Source organism: Puma concolor, chromosome E3 (assembly GCF_028749965.1).
Source record: "Puma concolor isolate L17-30 chromosome E3, mPumCon1.1.hap2, whole genome shotgun sequence".
NCBI lineage: Eukaryota > Metazoa > Chordata > Mammalia > Carnivora > Felidae > Puma > Puma concolor.
In genome coordinates this window covers 23,922,557-23,937,737 of record NC_141682.1, presented here as the reverse complement: position 1 = coordinate 23,937,737, position 15,181 = coordinate 23,922,557, and the positions used below count along the sequence as shown (strand labels likewise).

Here is a 15,181-nt window from a genome sequence, read left to right as displayed (position 1 = left end):
CTCAGCCCCAAGGGACACCATTCATACAATTCAACGTATACGGTGCCCCAAGAGTTGTGCGATGCAGTGGCCCTGAGAACACTCTACTCAGGAAGTGCTGCCTGCTTCGGTCTCTGCAATTAGCTCCAGGAAAAGCAAATGAAAAGTAGCATGAGGATCAGTGAGAAGGGTACCAAGCTGTCCCTCAGGATTGCTCTGGATTATTTTGGTAAAAATTCACCCCCATCTGTTGGCAAGATGTGGGCAGGAACCTAAATTTCTAGACCCTGGACTCTCGGGAGTGATGGTCTCAGGGCCTGGAAGCACAGGTAAGAGCGGGCCCATTTCTGGCAGCTCAGAAGGCAGGGCTCTAATGGACTGTGGTCATGAAGGCTGATGAAGGACAATGACAAAGAGGAACGCTTTGGTGAGAAGCATCCTGGGAAAAGATGGAATCTGGCTTGTCTGGGGAAAGCTGGAGTCCGAAGACCCAAGGAGTTGAGGGATTCTGGGTGCACTGGGTGGGTATTATGTGGACCCTCCAGAGCCAGTGAAGTGACAAGAACAGTAACCCCTCAGGGCTCAGGCAACTTTGCGGTGAGCACCTTCCGACAGAGCAGACCCCTCAGGAAGGGGAGCAGTTCTGTCTCAGCAAAGGCAGGGTGAACACAGGGGTGGACGCAGGGAGCAGCACTGAAGCGTCAGGCCGAGCGTGGGTGGGGCTGGGGGAGCTTCAGCTAGAGTTAAGGGGGCAGCAGAGTGGCTCCAAGTCGTGAGGTAGTGGTTTGGGCAGTGACCAGGAGGTAGCCGCGAGCAGCTCATGGTAAGGACCGAAGGCCAGTCCAGCCTGGAGCCCAAGAAGCAGGAGAAATAGCCCAGACTGAACAACAAAAGCATGTGAAATCCCCCTTGGGGCATCCCACAGATGCCAGCTTGAGATTAAATGGACAAAAGAGAAGAGAAGTGTTTAAAAGTCCTAGGGGGCGCCTGGGTGGCTCAGTCAGTTAAGCGTCGGACTGCAGCTCAGGTCATCATCTCATGGTTTGTGAGTTCGAGCCCCACAGCAGGCTCTCTGCTGTTGGATCCTCTGTCTCCCTCTCTCTCTGCCTCTCTCCTGCGTGTGCTCTCTTTCTCTCTCTCAAAAATACTAAACATTTAAAAAATATAAAAATACTGGCTCACACCTTTAAAAAGAAAACCTAAAAAAAATTAAAAAGCCCTAAAGAGAGGAAAAAGAACAAAATGATAGTAATTTACTATTACTGTTACCAAATATGACGTCAAACTAACCCAAATGTTGTTAACATCACCTAGGAGTGATTTAATCATAATAATGCTGGTAGCCTCTCACAGTGAGGTGGGTGTTATTTTTCCTATTTGACAGATGAGAAAATCAAAGCTCAGAGGAGGAAAGAAAGCAACCTAAGTTAACCGATAGTGGGGTTTGATCTATACCCAGTTTTATGTGCATCCAGAGTCCTTGAAAATAATGATAAAAAATGATGGCAGATATGTCTCCAGTGCTTAACTGCATAGAAGGCTGGATTGGAAATATTCTCTTAACTCACTTGGGCTTAACCACCATACTGTAATGGCTTCTAATACACCAACTTGAAAGCTAAATCCGCCCCCTTTTTTCTCTGTCCCTGACTCTGCCCTTTACTGTTCACTTAGGCTTACCTTCTGGGTCTTCGACTGCCTGGGCTTGCTCTGAGGGGCTTCGAAGGCCCTTCTGGCCCTGTGGGGTGGCCCCTGGTGGCTGGGGCTGAGCACGCTGTGTGATGTGAGGAGGGTCTGCAGGTGCCAGGAGGGCCTGCTGCTGCTTCTCCACCAGCTGCTGCTGCTGACATACAGGGCCGAAGAGGGCTCAGCCTTGGCCAGCCCCTGCCCTGTGAGGGGCCCCGCGGCGGTGCCTGAGACAGCCTGGCATGGGACCGTGAACATACAGAACACAGTAGTGGGGGCTCGAGGAGCTGCTGGGAGGAAGGCAGGGGGCAGAATGGGAGCTGGGTGAGGGAGAGAGCTGCTGAGTGGTCTTGGAGAGAAGGAGCAGAATTCCCCCTAGGAAGACCCTACGACGCACCTGAGGTCAGGGGCAACGGGCTTACCTGCCTCATTAGGAAGATAATCCACCCTCCCAGGAGGACAGCAGTGAGGCTAGCTGCCAACAGGTCTTGGGGTCCCAGCCCTGGATACAGGTCTGGGGTTTTCTCTTCAGGATGCAGCTCCGGGCTCCAAGGTTTCTCACGGCTCAGGCTCAGGAGCTGAGGACAAAGAACACTCTTAGCACACTCACCCAATGTGGAACCCCTACCCTTCTTCATCACTCAGGACAGGGCTGCTGGGCTTAGTTCTGGGCTTAGTTGACGGGGCAGGGAGTAATTAGGCCCCATGGTGGGAAACATGGTGCTGTCCGTGGTGCTGAAACATCATTGTGTCCCCGGAGCGTGGTCTTCAAAACCCAGCTGATTAACAGCCTCTCCTGGGACATCACTAAAAAATACAAATTAGTCTTGGAGAATCACCAAGAAATTCAGATATCCATCTCCAAAGATTCTGATTCAGTGGGGCTTGAGCAGGCTCCCATGTAATTCTGATGAGCAACCAGAACTTGAGAATTACTGCTCCAGATCATGGCTGTTCTAACCTTGAACTACTAGTGATTCTTGCCCCAACCCTCTCCCAGGAGAGCATGCTTTTACAGGTTTTCTGTTTACATTTTCTCACTTGATAAATATTTTGTAATTTTTACACTGAAGAAGAATTAAAACTGTGATCCATATTTTACAGCTTAGATATCCTTTGACCCTTCTTATACCTTTCTGGCAATAATACCATATGTGTATGTCTTTCTTCCAGGAAATTGCATGGGATCAACTGACCCACCTTCAAATGTTATTCCTAGTAGGCTGAGGAAAAGGTCCATTGGATGACCTCCCAACATGCCAAGTCTCCCCTCCCATGCCCTCTGCCCTGCTAGCGCTGACCTCCGGGAAGAGGGCTGGAGGCTGCATGCTCTCTGAGAGTCTGTTCTCAACAGTGCCACTCCTTGGGGTGGGATGTACCCTCAGCATGGTGGTATGCAGGACTGGGGGTGGTTCGTGGTGTCCTAAGAAGCAGAGCAAAAGTCAGCTGGCTGAAGGTAACCTCAGCCTTCCAGCTCAGGAGCTGGGCTCATAGATCCTTCATCTACTCCAAACCTGAGCCAGAAGAATCTCACCAATGAGCAGCCACTGGCTAGGGAGGGCCACACTGCCTGAGGGGTATCTGACAGCCGTGCTAGGTGAGCCCTCTCGCTCGCCTGAGACTTGGAGTGTCACTTCATCTGTGGTGGGGCCATCCATGGGGGCCAGGGTCAGTCCACGAGGCTATGGCAGAAGATAGAGAGTCATGAGCGAGGGCACTCCTTTCCTGCTGCATCCCCTCCTTCCAGCCCATCAGAGACCCCTTCTCACCACTAGCGCCACCCCTGTGTGAACCAGTGCTTTAGAAACATAGAAGCCAGCTTCATCCTTCCCCACATACAGTGTCATCCTAGTGAGGGAGAAGAAAAAAGGGAGAAGGATGAGTGATTCTGGTGAGTCATTTCAGTTACCACTATACTGGTGTCTTTGTCATGTCCCCTCCCACATAGACTCTGGGCTTAGCTATATGACTTGCTTTGGATAAGGAGACAAAAGCAAATGTGACACAAGCAGAGGCTTGAGAAGTGTTTGTGCTTTGGGGCTTGTCCTCCCATGTTGTTCTCTGGAACCCTGAGACCACCATGTGAGAAAACCCAGGCTAGCCTGCTGGCTAAACAGCCCACTAACTATGATATAGGTGAGAGGCACCAACCCAAACTATCCAGGCTCAGCCAAACCACCAGCTGACTGCAGATACTAAGATGGCTCAGATCAGAAAACCACTCAGCTAACCCACAGCCTCTTGAAAAATAATAAATGTTCATTGTTTTTTAAGCTGTAAGCTTTGGGAGTGCTTTGTTATGCAGCAAAAGCTAACTGATACAAGCTCTATAGTCATGGTTTCTAAATCTGTGTCTGGCCCAGACCTCTTTCAAGAGCTCAGTTCTCTAAATCTGAACTCGTCACTTCATTCCTTACCACCTCCTCCTCTTTTTCCTCTAGTGCTCCCTACCTCTGAAAACAATAGCATCCATGTGCTTCTAGAAACCTGAACATGAACCTTGAGTCCTTGCTCACAATCACCAAACTCCCTGATCACCAAATTCTTACTGTTTTTCCCTCTTCATATCTCTTGCTTTCCACTTTTTCCCATCTCTATTGTTTCCATAGCCCAGAAGGTCTTTATCTCATGCCTGAACTAACACAATATTCTATATGTGTGTCCTTCCTCACTACACAGCTCTAAGATATTCTTCACACTGCAGCCAGAGTTGTCTTTCTAAAATGAAAAGATGATCAAATTACTTCTTTGCTTAAAACCCTCCAATGACTTTTCCTTAGCCTTAGGAGAAAATGTACAAACCATTTAAATGATCCTACCAGATCCCTGCTTAACATTGCTCAGATCTATGCTCCAGGCTTATTTAATTTCTGTTCCCTGGCTGCAATGCTCTTTCTCTTATTTTCTATTCATCCTTCAGTTTTTTTTTTTTTAATTTTTTTTTCAACGTTTATTTATTTTTGGGACAGAGAGAGACAGAGCATGAACGGGGGAGGGGCAGAGAGAGAGGGAGACACAGAATCGGAAACAGGCTCCAGGCTCCGAGCCATCAGCCCAGAGCCCGACGCGGGGCTCGAACTCACGGACCGCAAGATCGTGACCTGGCTGAAGTCGGACGCTTAACCGACTGCGCCACCCAGGCGCCCCTCATCCTTCAGTTTTCAATGTATATGTCCTTTCCTCCAGGAAGCTTTCCATGACTGCCTCTTGTCCCTGGTCTCAATTTAGGTACCCTTCCTATACATTCCTATGGCAAATCTATACCTCTGTTATTCTCTATCATACCATATTATAATTGCCCTCTTACACACTTGTTTCCCCCACTAGACTCAGATTTCTATAGGTGGGAACACTGGAAGTATTATTATACTTCCAGAGTCTAACAAGTGATTGGTACACAGTAAGTGCTCAATTATTATTTGTGTAATGAACTGAAAGAGTAAAGAACTGAATTAATAGATAACCCCTGATTTTACCAGTCTGTCTCTTTATTTCCTAAGATGGGAACTCTAGGGTATTCGGTACTATAAGTAAGAATAATAGTCTTTAACAATTAAGGCATTGCACCTACCAAGCAGAACAGTCTCCATCTGTACGCTGGAGTGGAGACCTGGAGGCCCCCTCTAGGCTAGATTATACCCAGAAGTCACTGAATAGCAGGGCTATCCAGAAAGTCCTGGGGGCACTTGGGTGGGTGGGTGGGGGGTGATACTGGGCACTGGTTATTTATCAATCAGTTTGGTAAATAACCAGTTTGAACCAGCTGGTTCAGCTGTACAAGTGTGTCATCCTCAAACATCACACCTGTCCAGAGGGCTCCTCCCCAGTCCCAGGGATGGGCACCTACAGAAGCTGGGTGTCCAAGGCGGAGAAGTAGGTAGCCGTGTCCTGGGTGCCTGAGGCAGGCAGTCGGATGTGGCCCCAGCGGAGGGCGAGGAAATGCAAGGTGTCCCGAGCCAGCGTGAGATGGGGCAGCTGACGCAGGCTGTCCTGGTACCAGGTGTAGATTCCCATCACGGGCATGCCCAAGTCCTGTGTCCACAGCACCGCCCCACTTCCTGGGTCCACGGTTAGCAGCAGGCCCATCCCACAGGATGCCAGGTGGCTCATGTCTGCCAAGAAAGACAGCTGGGGAGATATGGCCAGGGAGCTTGGATGTGAGGCATCTCAGAGCATCTTGGGGTGGGGAAGCTGCCCGAGGTAGGCCATCAGGAGGGCCACTCAGGTGTGTGGGGGCCAAGTGAGATCACCTGGAGGCTTATGAGGACATGGGAAGGTCAGTCACATTTCACTGGGTCGCTTTGATCGGTCAGGGGACTAGTCAGGGTCAATTGGAGAGCTGTGTAGAATGGAGGGCTCTGTCAGGGTCGTCCAAAGGTGACTTAAGGTGTGTGAATCAGTCCAGGTCACTTGAGAGAGGTCACTTAGGAGGTAGGGTAGTCAGCCATAGTCTGATTGATAACATATCACCCAGGAGAGGTCAATCAGGGTGGCCTAGAGGTATGTGGGTCACTTGGGAGCCATTTACAGTGTGAAGGGGTTAGTTAGGGGCTCTGGGAGAGTGTCTGTTGTGATGTTTATGTGTATTTGCTTGGGTTCTCATGCAAAACGATGAAGTCAGGGTACAAGGAGTAGCTTAGGGGCACCTGTAAGGTCACTCAGGCAACTGGGTAGGACAGTCATAATATCAAGGGAGTGGTCAGAATTACCTGAGAGGGGTCAATCTTGGGGGAGATCACTTCGAGTCATCTCTCAGGGGCCATTCAACATTGGGGGTCAGTTAGGACATGTGGGGACTCCTCAGAGTGTTTGAGGGTTGCTTGGGTCACTCAGGACAAAGGGAGTCACCCAGAGTTACCTGGCTCCGCTCATCGGGAACATGGAGGAACTAGGATGTTAAGGATCGCTCAGTGGGGGTCAGGCTGGGTGTTAAGGGGTTCACTTAGGGTCACCCATCAAGGGTGTGTCATTCAGAATGTGGTGGGGCTTGGTCGTGGATGCCACTCAGAGTCCCCTGAGTCGGGGACCTTGCTGCAAGGTTGGAGCCAGAGAAAGGGGACACTCACATTTCCCAGGCAAGCCATCCATGGGGGGTGCCGAGTAGCGGCGGTAGGTGGTGTTCCAGCGCAGGGCCGGGGACTTGGGGTCATGCATGGTGACCGTGTACTCTGCGAGTACCCAGAAGCAGGGTTACCAGGGGTACCCACGTGAGAGTCCTCCCCCGCCCCCAGCCCCAGGGAGTACCATCTGGCACCCGTCCTGGAGGCCAGAGTCTGTGAGCATCACAGGATGTTTGGGTTACTGCTGTGTCCTCAGCTCCTTGTTTAGACTCAGTGAAATGGTTGTTGACTAAAGATTGACTGACTGGCCTGGATTCAACTTGGACAGCCAACAGCCAGGCCTGGGCAGCACAAAGGAGGGGGCCGGATGCCCACAGCTTGGGGAGCAGCTGGGGCCTGACTCACGTGTTCGGCCGATGTAGAGGCGGGGCGTAGAGGGACCCTCTGTGGTCAGCGTCATCTGCGTCTCTCCCGACTCAGGGTCCACCACAAACCAGGCATCCTGCTTCCGGCCTGTGGAGGTGGAAGGCGTGCCAGCCCTCAGGATGGCCTGGGACAGGCTGTGCAGCCTGGCTGTCCTGTGCCCAGCTGGCCCACCATGACTAGGTCCCCGTCCCTGCCAGACCTGGACCCACAGGCTGGAGAGATGCTTACCCGTGTAGAAGACGCCATCAGAGCTGCGACACGGGGAGGCATGAACCAGCTCAGGGATGGTAAACGGCAGCCTCTGAGAGGGAAAGTTTCCGGGAAGAAGAAAGAGCAGAAAAACACATACGACCTACTCACTAGGTACAATTATTCGAATCTTCCTTTCCCAGAGAGGGTAAGTAACTCGGCTATTGTCACACCGCTGGTAAACAGCAGAGCCAGGCCTTAGACCCAGGTGATCAGTTTCCGGAGCCAGCACACTTAACCACTTTGCTACACAGCCTCCTGAACTGGGGAAATCCCCCGCTCCTTCCCGAGATGCCACCTGATGGATCTGGCCTGACATCCTCCTCTAAACAGCTGCAGGGACCTCAGGGCTTCAAGGGCCAGGACGGCCTCAGAGAAGCTGAGGATCGGTTCCAGACTAAAGGACACCCAAGAGACATGATGACCAAACACAGCAGGTGATCCTGGGTCAGATTCTGGATGAGGAAAACAATAAAGGACACCAATGGGACACTTGAAAAACTACCATGGACTGTGGATTGGATAATACTATCACATCCACGTTAAATTTCCTGCTTTTGATCATTTATACTCATCCTTAGGAATACGTAGTCCCCCTTGAGGGGTGAAGAGGCAGGTCTGCAACTCATTCACTAACAGTTCAGAAACAGAAATTGCATAGGGGCGCCTGGCTGGCTCAGGTGGTGAAGCACGGGACTCGATCTTAAGATTGTAAGTTCGAGCCCCACCTTGGGTGTAGAGATTAATTTTTTTTTAATCTAAAAAAAGAAAGTGTGTATATACCTTGTCTATCTATCACCTATCCATTAAGGAAGAATGATAAAGCAAAGGTAATAAGATGTTAAAAATTGATGAATCTGTATAAAGGGAATAAAGAATTTCTTTGTACTATTCTTGCATTTTTCTTTCTTTCTGATGTTGTTTATTTTTGAGAGACAGAAGCACAAGTGGGGGAGGGGCAGGGAAAGAGAGGGAGACACAGAACCCAAAGCAGGCTCCAGGCTCTGAGCTATCAGCACAGAGCCCGAGACGGGGCTCAGACTCACGAACCATGAGATCACGACCTGAGCCAAAGGTGGACACTTAACCGACTGAGCCACCCAGGTGCCCCATTTCTTTCTTTTTTTAAGTTTTTTTTTGAGAGAGAGAGAGCGAGCACAGGGGAGGGGGAGAGAGAGAGAAAGAGAGAGAATCTCAAGCAAGCTCCACACTGTTGGCGCAGAGCCCAATGAAGGGCTCGAACTCACGTGAGATCATGAGCTGAGCAGAGATCAGGAGTCAGACGCTGAAACCAACTGAGCCACCCAGGCGCCCTGCATTTTTCTCTCTTATGTTGGAAATTGTATCAAAATGAAAAAAATCCCCAAACTCCACATACAGAACTGTCGCCACTCGAAGCACACTCTGGGACTGAGGGCAAGAAAAGCCGGGCTTCCCAGGGGCGTAGTCAGCACCGACAACAAAAGGAGTCATTACAACGTGTAATTGGTAGGCACAGCTCGTGCTGTGATAAGAGAGCACAAGTGGAAGTACCTAATGTGGGGGACTGAAGAAAGATCGCTGGAAAGAGTTCATTCATTCATTCAACGATTTAATGAGCACCTATTATTAGCCAGGTGCCAGGACCAGTAGTAACAGAGACTGACAAAGTTCCTTCCTGCGTAGAGTTACATCTCTGGCATGTGGGAGAGATAATAAACAACAAAATACATAACGTAACACCGAGTAATGATAAATGCCACAAAAAAAGAAAAAAAAACAACTTACTGAACTGGGATAGAGTGGTTTGAGATGCTATTTTAAAGATTTCTTAAATGTTTATTATTTTAGAGAGAGAGCAGGGGAAGTGCAGAGAGAGAACCCCGAGTGGGCAACGCGCTGACAGCAGAGAGCCTGATGCGGGGCTCGAACTCATCAACTACGAGATCATGACCTGAGCGGAAGTCGGTCACTCGACCACGCAGGCACCCCTTGAGATGCTATTTCAGAGCAGCGGGCCAGGGTAGTGAGAACCCAAGCCGAGCGAGGAGGTGAGTCATAAGGTCACGTGCAGGAAGAGCTCTGAGTGGAGGGATGGCCCCGGTGTAGAGGCCCTGGGCAGGGAGAGCTACCGACCGGCATATTTGAGGAACAGCAAGAAGGCCAGCGAACCTGGGAGGGCGGGGGTAGAGAAAGGAAGAGTGGCCGGAAGTGAGGGCGGCTGGCTGTAAGGTCACAGGCTGGGAAAGAGCTTGGACTTTAAATTGGAGTTGGAAGATTGGCTGGGGGATGAGGAACACTTCTCCCAAATATTCTGGTTCTTCTTCTGGGATTGTCCTTCCTTTCCTGCTTAAAGTACACACGGCCATGACTTGCTTTAGCCAATGGGAACGGAGCAGAAGAGACACGTGTCGCTCCTGCATGGACACCGTAAGAGCCAACGTCCCCGCTCCCCCTGGGCTTAGGGCTGATAACGGCCCCCCACTTTTATGGGCCACGGGATACTGCACGGGGCCCCGTGGCTTCCCACACTCTGCCCACACCTTTGTAGGTCAATCCTTTAATAGCACGTCCTCGAGCTAACCTGTTGGAATGTGCTGTTTGCTGCTGGGACCTCGCCTGACTTCCGTGCTAACATCGCTTGTCAACTCAGCTTCCTACACGTACTTGAGACCTTTCTGGCAGCCTTCCTATGGCACAACGTTCTGACACAGCACATTCCGCCCCATTCCTTGTGACAAATCCAGAGTCGCGTTCAACAGCCCCCATAGGCGTCCTGATGTAGAAGGCAGCCGAAACGGCCGCAAGTTCCTCTTCTCCCCTCTGTGCACGCCCCTTTGCGACTTTTCAGCAACTCCCCCAAACAACTGGAATCTATTTCTTCACCGCTTGACTCTGCGCTCGGCCACTGGACTTGCTTTGGCTAATGAGACATCAGAGAATGTGATACAAGCATAGTTGGGCAAGTGCTTGTGCACAGGCCTGGCCTTCTCTTTGGCTCCCTTGTTGCTAACACGTGGACAAGCCCAGGCTCACCTGACAAGGATGAGGGACACGTGGCCCAGCGGCCCCTCTCAAAAGCCAGCCAACCATCAACCGTCGGCACGACAACCATCCAGCGGACCAGGAGGCGGCCACAGAGGCTTGAGCGAGCTTAGTCAAGACCACCCGCTCAGTCCAGCCTGAAGTGCCACCCCCCGAATTGTGGGGTAAATAAGTGGCTGGCATTTTCAGCCATTGGGTTTTGGGGTAACTATTCACTTGGCAAAACTAAATGATGCGTCATTTCCCCCCTTGAAGCCCCCACAGTCCTGGAGAAGCCCCTGGGACACCCTCAGAGGCCCGACAGCCTGCTCTGTAGACGGCTCGAACCACCACACCACCCCCTTTCAGCAGGTCCCTCCGGACAGCCTTCCCATAATGCACCCAGAGCCTCTGCAGGACACACAGACGCTGACCATTCGGCAACCCCTGCTCTGGCTAACGGAAGCCCAGGCCCTCTCCCATCCCAAGCACTGTAGGAAACACACCATCAATCCCTGCTGTTTCTGGGTCCCCAAGACGTATAGGCTGCCATCGGCTGGGTCTGAGAGAAAGGCTGTCCTGTGGGGCAGAGAGGAACAGGGGGAGGGTTAGGCTCATGCCCCCTGGTTTCCTGAAGGCCCCCTTTGCCGCCATCTTCCCCAGCTAGTAGGAGGCGCCACACAGCTCCAGATCCAAACCTCTTCCCTTCCTTCCAACGTGCCCCTACCCCCGGCCCGCCGGACCCCCTCCAGACAACTGTGGCCTCCCCATCTCCCGATGCCCCCTCCTTCAAAGACCGCAGGTTCACTTACTCGGTGACATACATTGGCCCTTGGAGGATGGGATCTGTGGGCACAGGGACATGAAGTATGAGTAACCCCCTCCATACCGCCCGCTGACAAGCACAGCTCAAATTCACGGGGTGCTTACTGTGGGCCAGGCACTGAGCCACTCACTTGACATGCATGTAATTTAATCCTCCCGAGAACTCTGTGAAGTAGGGTCATTACCCTTGGCCCCATTTTACAGGTAAGGACATTGAGGCTCGGAGGGGCGAAGTGACTTTCCCAAGGCCACGCAGCTGGGAAGTGGTGCAGCTGCCTGCAGAGACTGGCTTGTTGGAGCCTAGACCCCAGGCACTTATCTTCCATGCACGGTGACCCCCCCCCAGCCCCCAACTCAGGGTCCAAGGAAGGAAGAGTGACTGCCCCTTGCTCACCATCCTTCAGCGTCCACTTCAAGTCCCCCGTCTGCTTGCTCAGTGCGTGGAGACTTCCATCCAGGGTGGACACTAGCAGGAGGCTCTCCGGCCTGAGGCTCTGGACCTGAAGTGGGAAACAAAGTCACCTTCGCTGAGGAGCCTGGGGGCACCCCTTGTCCTCACTGCATGCAAGGCTGGCTGTGACTCCCCTTCTCGCGGGGGGCGGGGGGCAGACAAAGAAGGAAGCAGGACTGGGGAAGCTGCTGGCTGCCCCCATTGATCTCCTTGACCCTAGAGAGGGGTTACAGTGGGAACTGGGGCGGGGGGGGGGGAGGTGGCTCCACACTGTCTAAAATCTGTCCTCTTCCCCACCCCTCAATTCTTCCTGGTTTTCCAAAGAAGACGGAAGGGCTTTACGAAAGGACTTCACAGTCTCCCTACGAGATGGGTGCTATTCTCCCCAGCGCCGGGGAGACTGAGGCTCATGCCGGTTAGGTAATTAGCCTAAAAGCATGCGGAACGGCTGCTGGCATCTCTCTGATACCTGCAACCTTTTCCTCCTTTGCCACACTGTGGCTTTTCTTGGGGTGACCCCCCCCAACCGGCCCAGCTGCTTCTGGTGCCAGGCTCCAGGGGTCCTCTGGACCAAGGCTCAGGGTGGCCAAGGGAGGGAGGGCCAGAGCTGCCCTTGCATCTGGCCTCCACTGGGCTAACTCACCTGCTTTAGCCCCTCCTTGAGCAAACAGGGTGAGGCTGAGCTCCTAGCAGGAACCCTAACATCCGGGTGGCCCCGCCGCACCCTTGCAAACGCCACATCCTGCTCCAGGACCCTCAGGTTTGGAGCTGAGCCAACGGTCTTGGTGGAGGGGCAGCAAACAGCCTCTTGGCCCCTCTCTTCTCCCAGCCTGCTTTGCGCTCTGAGAAGAAGCTGCAGGCTGATTGCCCACAGCTGAGTGGCTTGACCATCAATGTGTTTACAAATGTGTTTTTAATTAGCGACCAATTTTTAAAATTGGAGAGGTTTCACTTTTAAAAATCTGAATTTCTAATTTGTCTCATTTCCAGTCTTTCTAAATTTTCTGGAGAGACCTGTTGCGGCCACACCCGGCTCACATTCCTACTTGGCAACCAAGGGTGGACCCAGAGCTGGAAGCAGGACAGTGGAATGGCTCGAACAGCCACCTGCATGATCCAGTTAGTGGTCCTGGGGGCTTCAGGCCCGACGAGTGGATTCTAGCCTGGGTGCCTTTGCCCACTCCAGGCATTTCTGTAAAACCGGACTGTTACCTCCTAGCGGGGCTGGACCCGATTCCCACACCTCCTACTTATTTATCCCAGAGGTTCTGAGCCCAGGGTCCAGTCGTGGTTTGGGAGAACGACTGTGAGTCGCCTGAATTTGTAAAACTGGGTATGTGGGCGCATTTCTAGACAGAGGACCCTTAAGTTGATCCCACGTCCCAGCCCGCATCCCAGGACTTTTAGGAGGCCAAGCAACCCCCCCCCCGCCCCCGCACCCCCTTTCCCGCCCCCAGGCTATTCTCTCCACCTGCACCCCCATGCTGCAGGAGGGGCGGCTGTTTCCTCCACCAGCGCCTTTCCACGCTGGCACATCTCTCCAATCAGGTGTTCGCGGGGGCAAAGGCAACCCCCCACAGCTAGGAGGTTTTTCCTGGCAGGGTCCAACTTGGAGGCACCTGGACCCGGAGGAGGGCAAGGCGGCCCCTGTTGCTCCGCTGTGCGCCAACCCCTCCCCCCGCCCCTGACCTGGGAGACTCTGCGGCCGCCCCACTTCTCACCTGGAGCCCCGGCGTCCGGAGTAGCGCGGCGAGCTGGAGCAGGAGCCCGAGGTGGAGCGGGGGCCAACGGCCGCATCCCTGGGCCCCACTCGCCATAGCCGGTCCCTCAGTGCCTCCAGGGGACAGCACGGCCCCGCCTGGCCCGGAGGAGACTCCGCCCAGGGCTGGGCCACTTGGGTACACAGAGGCTGGGGCGCAACCTCAGCCCGCGTCCCGCTCCTTCCCCCGCCCTTCCGATCACACTCACCCCCCAGTCACCCTGCTAGAGATGGCTCGGGGAGGTTACCTGCGGAGGCCATTCGTGGACTTTCCCACCGGCCAAGTGCTGTACCAAGCGCTCTACACCCTTCGTTATCAGCTCATTCAATCTTCACCGCACTCCCGATGGAAAAGCTGAGGCTCACGCTGGAATTCAGACTCAGGCGTCTCCCCTCAAAGCTCGTGCTGTTACTATGCTAGGGGCCTCCACTGAGAGGTGATGAAATATGGGTGAACTGATGGACTCATTCTTTCAGTAAATATTCACTCATTATGCAGCCTGGTAAGCAGGACAGATAAGGTACCTGTCTTTGTAGAACTTCCACGCTTCCCCGCCTTGGATATCAGACAGTACGGCCTCAGGGCACCCCTTGCTGGGGTGGTTACAGTCCTTGTTGTAGGCAGACCTCCCGACTTGGTCAGCCAGGGCCTGCAGGGGTCCAATGGGTTGTCAAGTTTGGGCTCATGCATTTCTCCTTCTTCCTTGGGTAAAAATCACTGCTGATCTGACCATCAGACAGCCTGGCTCCGCCTCTCCCTCTGCCTCTTCCTCTCTGTCATCCCTGGCCTTCTTGGTCACAGCCCCCACAGCCACTGAAGAGTTCTTAGCTAGCTGGCCCATAGCCTTCCTCTCCACCCCAAGGATGCCGCCACCATTGGTGTCTCCAGTGTCACCTACTCCCGCACATGGCCCCGACCCATGCTGCAATCAGCTCACGATTACCTAGAACTACCAACTAAATCATGCCTGGCTGGAACCCCATCCTTCCGCTGCTCCAAGGATGGGCTGCTGAGGGCTCACAGGTGCCTGTGTCTCCCCAAAATTGCCCTTGGTTGACTGGAGCATCCCGTGCCCTCCTGCCCATGACTGACTGACACGGGGCGGGGACTGGCCCTTTCGCCTCAAGGTGAAGCCACCTCTGGTACAATTTGTGCTGCGGAGTTTCTCATGCTTCACTCCCTCCCCCGTCTCTCAGAGAGTTCATCCCATCACTGAGCAAGAATCCCTGCCTCAGGCTCTGTTTTTAAGAACCTCCCTGATCTAAGGCACCCTCTAATCATGTTTTCATCAACTGCAGCCTTAAAAAACCCAACTGCCTCGTGGCGAAAGGCCTCTTTTTGAAACGTGTACATCATAAAGTCTGTGGTTTGCTTGGTTACCCCTTCAGGCTTAACTGTTCCAAGGCTCCCAGTTGGCAAGTGGTCCTAACTTCATAGCACGAGCGATTGCTTGTCGCTCTAGAAACCAACCCAAGCTACTGAGGGTGTGAATGAAGCCTCCTTCATGCTTTATGTTTCATACGGCTGTACATTTCCTTGGAACGTACATTGTGTCTGTCAATTATGCTTGGATTCATAGTCATTTCTCATGCAAATCAACCCGATTTGCGTAGGCAACCTACAAATGAACTCACATAAATCATTTTTTATGTGTGTGATGATATGAATAACACACATTGTAGAACCTTTATAAAATCCAGAGAAATAGAAATAAAACAAAATTCATTCATGGTTTCACCTCC

General features: G+C 52.7%; 1 protein-coding gene across 3 annotated transcripts in view; it reads right to left on the bottom strand.

Moving 5' to 3' along the window:
- The window catches only part of ERN2 (endoplasmic reticulum to nucleus signaling 2), a 19,734-nt gene extending 4,579 nt beyond the window's left edge, over positions 1–15,155 (bottom strand). The window contains exons 1-14 of one of the 3 annotated variants that reach the window (XM_086692748.1): positions 13,964–15,155; positions 13,401–13,868; positions 11,623–11,728; positions 11,216–11,249; positions 10,910–10,982; positions 7,380–7,452; positions 7,131–7,238; positions 6,732–6,833; positions 5,513–5,777; positions 3,435–3,513; positions 3,200–3,347; positions 2,967–3,088; positions 2,088–2,243; positions 1,660–1,822 (exon numbers count right to left, since the gene is read on the bottom strand). In XM_086692748.1, the coding sequence (XP_086548874.1) occupies positions 1,660–1,822; positions 2,088–2,243; positions 2,967–3,088; positions 3,200–3,347; positions 3,435–3,513; positions 5,513–5,777; positions 6,732–6,833; positions 7,131–7,238; positions 7,380–7,452; positions 10,910–10,982; positions 11,216–11,249; positions 11,623–11,728; positions 13,401–13,496 (1,525 nt within the window). In that variant the 5' untranslated portion in view covers positions 13,497–13,868; positions 13,964–15,155. Of the gene's footprint in view, positions 1–1,659; positions 1,823–2,087; positions 2,244–2,966; positions 3,089–3,199; positions 3,348–3,434; positions 3,514–5,512; positions 5,778–6,731; positions 6,834–7,130; positions 7,239–7,379; positions 7,453–10,909; positions 10,983–11,215; positions 11,250–11,622; positions 11,729–13,400 lie in introns of all 3 variants that reach the window. The other 2 variants (XR_015245662.1, XM_086692749.1) reach the window with 2 other exon arrangements.
- Positions 15,156–15,181: the final 26 nt, after the last annotated feature.